This window comes from Calonectris borealis, chromosome 30, assembly GCF_964195595.1.
Source record: "Calonectris borealis chromosome 30, bCalBor7.hap1.2, whole genome shotgun sequence".
Classification (NCBI taxonomy): Eukaryota; Metazoa; Chordata; class Aves; order Procellariiformes; family Procellariidae; genus Calonectris; species Calonectris borealis.
The window spans coordinates 34,309-44,831 of NC_134341.1; the positions used below are offsets into that span (position 1 = coordinate 34,309).

Here is a 10,523-nt window from a genome sequence, read left to right on the forward strand (position 1 = left end):
GAGGTGCCAAGGGAGCGCACCAATGCCTAAGGAAGGGCGCATAGTAGCCCCCAGAGATGCCCAGATGGTCTGAAGGAAAAGATCCAGGCATAACTCCAGAGGCACTGAGCCATACCTTGAGACCATGCCTCCAGGTGGACGTGGGTCTTGCTGTGCTGGTGCTTTTGTTCAATGCTGCCAGGTCTGCAACACGAGGGCATCACGGCCCTTTCCTCCCCCCACCCCTGCACTGGGAATCAGTGTGCGGTTGCCCTGTGCAGCACGTGCGATGGCTGGATCCCCAATCCAAAGGGGGGGGTGCTTCTGCAGGGCCAGGCACAAGTGGGTCTTGGTCGCAGATGAAGGAAGGGAGGGGGCTGTACAGCACCTGGCACAGGGGTCCAGCTTGGAGCCCATCTGCAGGGATAAAAAGGCACACAGCTCACACTCCCCTGAGAAAGGGTTTAATGGGGAGGGGAGGCACTGCTGTTTCTTTCAAACAGAAGAAAGGCTGGGGTAACACCCACAGGAGAAACATACACATATGCACACTATGTACAGAGAGACACAGGCAGTGCCAGGTACCCCAAGCCCCCCACCACCATCCCTGTGATGGACAATTGCCTCCCCCTTCTCCCTCCTTGAGCGAGATGGAAGGGAGCGGGGGTGGGCTTGCCAAGCAAGGAGTGATTGCAGTCCTGACAAAGAGGATTTAAAGGGGAGGGGCACTGGGAAGATAGGGATGGGGCCTGCCCACATTGGTCGGGGAGGGTGGAATTCTTTGGTTTCGACATTAAGACTGCGCAGGGCCACCTTGTCCAGAGGGCTGCGGGAAGCAGGGAAAGGTTCCAGGCACTGGAATGGAAGGGGTCAGTAAAACCAGTCCCCCCCGACAAGAGCTGACCTGAAGCGTCTGATCAGGGTTGCGGCTGTGTCTGGGACCCAGCAACATCCCTCCCCTGAAAGAGCGTGACACTTACAGACTGGGAAATGGGAGACTCCAGGGGTGTTTCTCCCCCATTCCCCCCGCACCAGGCATAAATCTGCAAGTGAGAAGGGATTTCATGCCTCTGCCCAAATGTGATTTGGGCCCCCCCTGGTTGCAGACATGCCCACCTGATGGCTGGTACCTCCTAGTTAGGACAGGGAGTTGAGGAAATGGCTCTCCCCTGCCAGAGTGCTCAACATGGAGCTCATGTCACCCACGGCCATGTTGGCACCACCAGATGCAGGAAGCAGGAGGCCACCAGCAGGGCTTGGGGGCCCAGGCAGCAGTGCTGGTGTCTCTGGATCTTCCACAATGGCAGCGAAGTCAAGGTGCGTATTCTCCAGATCCAGGGAGTCCAGGCTGTTGGCCATCTGCTCCCCTGAATCCAGGTAGTAATATGAGCTGCCTTTGAGTCCTTCCAAGCTCCCACCATAATGCCCGGGACCCCCACAGCTTGCTGCCGTTTGGCCCAGCAGCTTATGCCCACCTTTGCCCACCTGCACATGTGTGCCCTGGCCTGGGTAATACAGCAGGGCATTACTGGGCCCCTCAGGTGTGGGGCGGGCAGGGGGCAAGCGAAGTACACGCCGGGAGCTGGCTTCCACTCCCTCGTAGGAATGACTTGGCTGAGCCAGGCTGCCCGCATAGTTCAGATTGTTTTGGTGACCAGGTGGTTTAGGGCCACCAGGTGGGTGTGGCACCATCTCTGGGTTGAAGCATGTGGCATTTAGGAGGTGTTGGGTCTCTGCCAGACCCTGCAGGTGATCTGGTTTGGCTTGGTAACCAGAGTACTTGGGACTGAGGTACAGTGGTGCTTGCATGGCTTGGCACTGCCCAGGTTCGCTGCCCAGCCCCATGCCAGCCTCCCCTCCCTTGGAGGCTAGTTGGTCTCCCCACATCAGAGCCTGCTGGGCCTGCACATAGCTACGGACCATCACTTCTTTGGTCTGCATGGTGGGGGTCTGGGCTCTTCTAGCGCCCAGGCTCAACATGCCCATGTAACTGACAGGTGCCTGTTCCTCAGACTGGTAACCACCAGGCCCTACATTCATGGCTTGGCCAAACGATGCAGGAGGCTGCATGGGCCCAGCAAGCTTGGCGTTCCGGCAGGGAGCAAGTGCTGGGGCAAGTGCTGGGTAACGCTGCTCAGATTTGATCTGTAGTCGATTAAGCCGGTGCCCCCCAGAAAATCCACTGTCCTGGCACGAGCTCACAAGCTTGGGTTGCTGCCCACAAGAACTGGGTAGTGGGTAATCAGTACTTTGGTGGTGACAGTGTTGCCCAGACATGGCAGCAGCAGAGGCACTGACACTTGACTGCCCAGAACTCATCTCCGGATTGCCTTGGGGAGGTTCGTCCCAAGGAGCTGGCATGGTCCTGTTGCCAGAATGCATAGTCATGAAGTGCTGGTTCATCTGGCACTGAGGGAGGGAGAACTCGGACTGAAGCAACCCCTCGTCCATGTCCCTGTGCCCTCCTGGGTTCAGCTGCATACCCACCGTGGTCCGGTGAGTGCTGGCGTAGAGGCTTTCACACTGGAGCTCCACACCTGTCCCCTGGCATGGGAAGCTTTCCTCGGGGTAGTTCAAGTACTGTTCCATCTCCAGCAAGCCAGCCTCCGTTCCTGGGTCAGGGCCCTCTACGCTCACACTCTCCAGGAAGACATTTTCACTGATGCTGGGTGGGCGTGGGGAGAAGATATGGCGCTGAAGGTTGGCATCAGAGCCACCCAAGGGCTGCAGAGCCGTTCTGCCCGCTCCTGGCACATTCACGTTACCCGTGCTCTTAAAACGATGCACCTTGGGCACAGCGTGAGGGTTGGCCGCGGTCCGAGCAGGGTCGCTGGCCCGCCGCACACCATTCCGAGGCACCAGGTGAGGGGGAACGCTGCCTGCATAGCCAGGGTAGTCATTGGAACTGTGCCTTCGCAGCAAACCATTTGCAAGGAAGCGGGTTTCAGCTGGCCCAAGGTAGTCCCCAGGTAAGCTGCTGTGGCCACCCATGCCCACCCGCTCCGTGTTGGGCAGTGGGGTTGGGGGTGGGCCACCTGTGGCTGCAGCATATTTGGCCTTGAGACGGTAGCGCTGGGCCGGGGTAAGGCTGCCCACGCCTGGCAGCCCTCCACAGTGGCTGGCATCACTGGAGCGTCGTGACTCGTCCGGAGAGATGGGGTCATAGCCATCTGCTGGGCCTGCCCCGCCGGGCATTGCCCCTGCCTCGCCACCCAGACATGGCCCAGCCAGATACGGGGACACTAGGGATGAGCGCCGGCTCACGGTGTAGGCTGAGCTTACGGTACTGGTGGCGCTGCTCCGGCGCTCGTTCAGTGGCATGCCCATCTCTGCTGCTGACAGCTCTGCGATGCGCCGGTGCGAAGCAGCTGGCGGTGGCACGGAAATCCCAGGCACCTCCCCAGGCGGGCCTGAGGAAAGAAAAGGAGGAATTACACCAGGACACTCAGGACACAGCATGGCAGCAGTGGTGTCCTGGTTCCAGCTGGGACAGGGTTAACTTTCTTCCCAGTAGCTTGGGGGTGTGTTGTGTTTTGGGTTCGGTGTGAAAGGAACGTTGATGGCCCATTGATGCTTTGGCTGTTGCTGGGTGATGCTTGCACCGGGAGGGGGGTGCACAGCCGGGGTGGTGGACCCAGCTGGCCAATGGGGTATTCTATACCACGTGACATCATGCTCAGTATAAAAACCAGGTGGGGGGGGTGCTCGCCCCCTGTTCGTGACACGCGGTCGGTGAGCGGTTGTGTTGTGCAGTGCCTGCTTTGTGTATTCTGTTATTGTTGTTGTTCTCATTGTTATTATTACTGTTCTACTTAGTTTTATTTCAATTATTAAACTGTTTTTATCTCAACCCGGGAGCTTTCCTACTTGTGCCCTCCCGATTCTCTCCCCCATCCCACTGGGGGGGGGTGATCGAGCGGCTGCGTGGCGTTTATTTTTGCTGGCTGGGGTTAAACCACGACAAGTGGTCAGAGGAGGAACAAGCAGCCTCCTCCAGTACCAGGATGTGGCCTCCTCCGTGGTTAGTGCCTGCTAGGACAGGAAGCAGGTTCAAGTGGTGGCAACAAAGAGGGGACAGAATCATTTAGGTTGGAAAAGACCTTTAAGATCATCGAGTCCAAAGATGGGGCACAGCCCAGATGTGGGGGTCCACCAGTAGTGAAAGGAAGGTGTGGAAGCCTCTCTGGCTGCAAACCAGACCTCTCTTGACACAGTGCCCATGGGACTGGCCCTGCATCTGGGTGGGAGGGAACCACAGTCTCACCGGCTCCAGGGATGGCTGGGAAATTCAGGCCCTTGGTAGCTGATGGCTTCCTCATCTGCTTCAGTTTGTCAATGCGAAGATTTTCTAGCTTGTGGAGGGCCATGAGCCCTGAAGTGCCCATGGGCTCACTGGACACCACATCCTCCAGTGTGGACAGATCCTCGTAGCTCCCACCTGCGTTGCCCGCCATCTCCACTCCGCTGTCATTGTTGGTGGTGCTGCCGAGTGGAGAGTGGTCACTGCTGCACGACGACTGCCCACCTGGGCTGGGCTGCGGCTTCTAGGGGGGACCCAAAACATTAACCAAGGAAAAGGGAGTGAGATATCCACTACACACTTAATGCAACCTGCACCCTGCCAGATGTGGAGATGACTCCCCTACCATGCAAACTGACTCCTCCGACAGGCCTGGCCAGGCCTCCCTCCATCATCACCCCCCAGCTCCTTACCAAGGCCAAGTCAGGCACCAAGAGCTTGCCGTCATCCTTCCGGGCCTCACCGGGGCCATTTGTGTCTTTCTCCTGCTTCATGTCTGGGGGGCCACTGGGGGTGGGCAGTGCACGGCCTGGCACCACATCCCCTCGGTGCTTCTTGGTGACGTGGGCGTCAGGGCCATGCACCGTCTTCACATGTTTGCGCAGGGAACTGGGGTCTGTGTAGCGCTTGGTGCAGCCTGGAATCTTGCACACATAGGGCTTCTGTCAGGGAAAAAAGGTAGGTACAGCGGAGGGAGGGTGTTAGTTCCGACTGGAGATCCCTCCCAACAAAGTACCCGCTGGGCATGAAATAAATCCCCCTCCCCTCCCTCTCGAGTAGGCCCGGGAACTGAGGGTGGGAAGGGATCAAAGAGGCCGAGTCCCCTTGGAGGGGGCATGTGAGGTGCTACAGTAGGGCCTTGGAGGAGGTCACAGGGAGCCAGAGGAAGAATGCAAGGATGGTGCTCCACAGGAGTGGGGCAGGGTGTAAAGGGACTCTGGTGGGAATGCAGGTGACCGAGGAAGGGAGCAGGGGGCCATACTTTATTAGGGAGGGAATCGGGGCACACAGAAAAAAAAAACAGGGATGCAGGGAGTTTTCAGAGCACAGGACTAATCAGGAGGCATACGGGGAGCCCAAAGGGGTGCAAAGAGCCTGGGGTCTGTACCTCATTGGAGTGAGTGCGGTTTTGATGCTTGGCCCGGTCAGAAGCATTGGAGAAGGCCTTGTTGCAGCCTTCGTGTTCACACACGTAGGGTTTTTCACCCGTGTGTGAGCGCAGATGGGTCTTGAGGTTCTCCAGACGTGAGTAGGCTTTGTTACAGCCCTCGAACTGTGCAGGCAAGGAGGGTGAAACATGCCACACACCTTCAACAGACCCTGTACCACATCACCCCCACACTACATACCCACAGCACATCTGCCACGGGCACCTGTCACACCTCCCAGCCAACGCACAACGCACTTGCCCTCCTTCAGGTGCGTGCCCTCGCACCGCTGCACAGCCCGTTACCCTTCTGGCCTATGTCGTGCCATCTCGCTAGGCACTGGCCACATGGCCGTGCTGCACCCAGCCTGCTACATGCCTCTTTACCTCATGTGCATCTCTGTCACGCCATTGATCACACGGGCTCTGGCCTGCCACACGTGAACCCCACTCTATCATGCACTACCACGCTCCTGATCACCTGTCTGTCCCACCTCATTTTCCCCACCACATGTCCCCCTCAATGCCATATACCAGATGGGGCAGCTCGCACCCTGCCCTGAGCTCTGCCTGGTGCAAGGCACCACAGCTCAGCTGAGGTTTTGCAAAGGCTCGTGCCAGCTCACCGTGCATTTGTGAGGTTTCTCGCCTGTGTGACGTCGCATATGCACCACCAACATGTACTGAGCCTTGAAGGGCCTCTGCTCTCGGGAACATGCTGCCCAGTGGCACACAAACTCCTTCTTCTCCCCGTGGATATGCTCATTGTTGATATGCTGAGGAGAGAGGGGCATCACTGGTGACATTGAGGAGGGCACCAAGGGTCAGGGAGATATAGGTGCCTTAAGAGAGTATCATGGGAGAAATGCACATAGAGAGACTGGGATGGCGGGTGGAGAAACCAGAGGTTAGGGGAAAACAGAGTGGTCAGATGGTGTCTAGAGGAGGCAGGGGATACAGGAGATGGCTGGGGGCTATTTTGGGAGGACCAAGAGAAGACATAGGGGTCAAGATGGTCTGAGGGGTGATCAAGGGGATATAGAAGAGTTAGAGTGTCTGGAGGGAGACAAAGAGCAAAGGAGGAAGTCCGGATGCACCAGTGGTTGTTCAGGAGAGCTGCCCCAGGGGTGAGGAAGGCCAGACTGGGAAGGTCGTATGGGAGGGTCACAAAGAACTTGCCCACAAGAAGTGGAGGATGCGTGTCCCTCCCTTCCTAGGGGCAACTTCCAACATCGTAAACCTCTGTGGTGAGTTCTCAGGGTGGGAGGGAGGGGAGCGGCCCAGTATAGGACAGTCTTAGAGTAGGAGTCGTGGGTTCACACAGGGGGATGTCAGCCAGCAGCCTGAGGGCAGGTTGTGGGACTGGGTGTACCCCGGCAGGACCTAACTCACGTGCACCAGCTGCTCCTGCGTATCGAACTCCTTGGCACAGCCATCCCAGTAGCAATTGGTTTCATACACGGTCTCAGACTCAGGTTTCCCATCCTCTTTCTCCAGATCTTCCCTAACATCGAGCATCCCCAGCAAGGGGTCCTGGGGGAGCACAGCCAGATGAGCACGCCCAGGTACGACCCTTCACGCTCCCTGTTACTGGGAGTGGTGCCAGGGAGGAGCGTAGAGCCCTGGGGAAGTGGGGGGGGGTCTCAAGGCCTGGGGAGTACCTGAGTGCCTGTGGAAGCTGGACTGGAGATGTTGCCTTCGGATCTCTCCTCTGGGTATTTGACAGTCAGAGGGCTGCTCAGGCTCCACTCCAACTTTAGCTGCTACCGGGGCAGGAGGAAAGTGGAAAACAGTTAGCACTGAGATGCCCACTGGACCACCGCTTACATGGGAGGCACCGCTTATATGGGTGCAAGGCCCTCTTACCTGGCAGTGTTTGAGGGTCCCACGAGCTGGGGCATGGTGCAGGAGCCCTGGGCGGGTGGACAGGTGTTCATGGGAGCTACATGGCGGGGGTGGGGGGGTGTGGCTGTACAGGTGGCCTTGGCCCTTCTGCTGACCTGGTGGACTCTGGTACCCCAGTGATGGACTGCAAAGAGCAAGAGGGATGAGCAGATGACACCATCAGAGGACAGAAATCTAGGTCTTCTGAGCCAGGGATCCCAGGTGTCTGAACTCCCAGCCACTCCTTCCCTAACCCACCGTCCCACTCTGCTCCCACCTTCCCTAGCCCTCACCCCAGGCACTCCCCAAGTTGGGAATCGGCATTCAGGCTCCCAGACTGACAGGCTGCATGCATGCCAGCGGGGCTGAAGTCTGGTGCCCACCTGATGGTGCTGATGGAGAGGTGGCCATAGGAGCCACTGGCAGAGGCGCAGCGGGAGTTGATGAACGCAACGAGGGAGTTGGGTGAGGTGCGGATTACCGTCTGCAGGTCAATGCTAGAGTCTGACAGGGGTGAGATGGACAGAGCCCGCTTCTTGCCCAGTTTGCCTGCACCACGGGGCGTTGAGAACCGTGAGCCTGGGATGGCAGCAGAGAGTGGGGGGCACTCCTCTCAGCATGGGTCCTAGGAGGCTGAAGAAACCCCCAAGGGCACAAGTCTGGTGCTTTGGAGCCTGGAGGAGTACCCTGAGTGTGCCGGTTAGCTTCTGATTTAGATTAGAATAGAATAGAATAGAATAGAATAGAATAGAATAGAATAGAATAGAATAGAATAGAAAAGAAATAGAATAGAAATAGAACAGAACAGAACAGAATAGAATAGAATATTTCAGTTGGAAGAGACCTACAATGATCAATTAGTCCAACTGCCTGATCCCGAGGCTGACCAAAAGTTAAAGCATGTTATTAAGGGCATTGTCCAAATGCCTCTTAAACATTGACAGGCTTGGGGCATCGACCACCTCTCTAGGAAGCCTTTTCCAGTGTCTGACCACCCTCTCGGTAAAGAAATGCTTCCTAATGTCCAGTCTAAACCGCCCCTGGCACAGATTTGAGCCATTCCCACGCGGCCTATCACTGGATGCCAGGGAGATCAGCACCTCCCTCTCCACTTCCCCTCCTCAGGAAGCTGTAGAGAGCAATTAGGTCACTCCTCAGCCTCCTTTTCTCCAAACTAGACATACCCAAAGTCCTAAGCCGCTCCTCAGAGGACAGGCCTTCCAGCCCTTTCACCAGCTTTGTTGCCCTCCCCTGGACACGCTCGAGGACCTTCACGTTCTTCTTAAATGGTGGGGCCCAGAACTGCACACAGTACTCCAGGTGAGGCTGCACCAACGCTGAATACATCGGGACAATCCCCTCTCTTGACTGGCTGGTTATACTGTGTTATATATATGTGTCCCAGGATGGGGTTTGCCCTCTTGGCTGCCAGGGCACACCGCTGACTCCTGCTGAGCCTGCTGCCAACCAGCATCCCAGGTCCTCTTCTGCAGGGATGCTCTCCAGCCACTCCTCTCCCAATTTATACTTGTTGCTGGCTTTGGACTGTGGCAAGGCTCAAAAGTGTCCCCCCTCCCTAAAACAGCCACCAATGTTCCTAGGGGGTACCTGAACTCCTTGACACACACGTACTCCCTGCTACAGCTGATATCATCCCAAGAAAAGTGCCTGACACCCTTGGCCACAGCCAACACAAATCCTCCTGTTCACACAGGCATCACTGTTTCAGGAAAGCTACCTGAAGCCCCAGCAGCCTCCTCCCTCATGACAGGCGTCACTGTCCCCAGCACTGCCCAACGCCCTCAGCAGACACACCTGCACTCCTGACACAACCAACGCAATCCCCAGGAGATGCCTAAACCCCTTGCAGAGCCCCTGCCTGCCCCATGCCCTCCCAAGACTGGAGACTTACCATCACCATTGCCCGGGTGCTCGGTTCCTGGCACCAACCCATACCCACGGTGACTGCTCATGAGGTTTGACTGATGGCATAAGGGGAAATCAAATCCTGGCAGAGGGGAGGAGAAAGACGGGAAGACGTGTTAGCATGGGTGGCACAAAGGGGAGAGGAAATCCCGAGAGCATCCCTGAACCCAAGGATTGAATCTGAAGCCGGGTGCCCCTTGCGCCCGTGCCAGGCACTGCTCAGGCCCGGGCACTGGCCAGGACGAGGGGGCTACCACCGACCTTGTGGCCCTGGAGCACCAGGGGCTGGTCCGTGGGGCGGGCGCAGGCAGCAGTGCTCAACGTAGCCGGTGGCCGGGGGGCTGGCAGGGTTGAACATGTCGCGGCGGGGCCTGGCCAGGCTCAGGAGCACATCTGGTCCTCGCCGAGGGGCTGGAGCCGGCCGAGGCCTGTGGAGGACAAGGGTGGGCTGCCGTCCCCGCCCGCGAGCTCCGCGCCCGCCGGGCCCCCGCGCCCGCCAGGGGGCGCCGCAGCACAGCTCAGCCGCGGGCAGCGGGACCGGCCGGGCCGCCCCTCGCCGCGGCCGGAGCCCTCGGGCCCGGGGCTCTGCCAGGGCCCCGCCCGGCGCCCCCCCACGTCCCACGTCCACCCCCGCCCCGCCCCCGGCCTGAAACCTCCCGCCGTGGCCCCGCACCCACCTGCCCAGGGAGCACAACCCTCCGTGCGGCCGCTTCGCGGCAGCCCCCAGCACAGAGCTCTGCCCCGAACCCACGGCAAAGGGAAGCCCCGGGGGCACTGCCAAGGCGGGAAGGGCAGGTGACGAAGGGGGAAACCCTGTCCCCCCCGTTTTGGGACACAGACACGAACCATGAAGGTCCTAGGCAGAGGAACTGGGCTAGAGGGCATCTGTCTCAGCAGCAACCACCAATGAACACCTCCGCACACCCAAAAACGTTAGGGACTCCCGCCCTGTCGTGGTGGCCCCTGGCATTTTCCCTTGCCTGCTTCCACAGATACACATTCTGGTGCTCCCTTCCCATCAGGGTGGCCCCCCACCTTCTCCTTGGAGCTGGGGGCCACTCCCCACCTGGGGCACGGGCCTGTATATACCTGGAAGGGAGAAGGGGCTGGTGCAAGAGGAGATGTCTGCAGGGCCAGGGTGCAGCCCCCCACATCCCTCTCCTCCCTTGCTGACATTGCAGAGACATAAACCATGCAGAAAACTGCATGCCTCCGGTGGGCTCACTGGGAGCAGGAGGTACAAGCCATGGCAGCTCTGTGTCACCACAGCCACCTGGCCAAACACAG

The 10,523-nt window shown here is 58.5% G+C and overlaps 1 protein-coding gene across 1 annotated transcript; it reads right to left on the reverse strand.

The window, feature by feature from the left end:
• Nucleotides 1-1,063: 1,063 nt before the first annotated feature.
• Nucleotides 1,064-9,594, reverse strand: GLI1 (GLI family zinc finger 1). The gene is made up of 11 exons (XM_075133649.1): nucleotides 9,498-9,594; nucleotides 9,223-9,318; nucleotides 7,694-7,889; nucleotides 7,293-7,455; nucleotides 7,088-7,189; nucleotides 6,819-6,959; nucleotides 6,053-6,202; nucleotides 5,388-5,552; nucleotides 4,693-4,941; nucleotides 4,244-4,523; nucleotides 1,064-3,389 (listed from the first exon to the last, which is right to left on the reverse strand). The coding sequence occupies exons 1-11, from the start codon at nucleotides 9,592-9,594 to the stop codon at nucleotides 1,117-1,119; spliced, it is 3,912 nt and encodes a 1,303-aa protein (XP_074989750.1). The 3' UTR covers nucleotides 1,064-1,116.
• Between the last annotated feature and the right edge of the window lie 929 nt (nucleotides 9,595-10,523).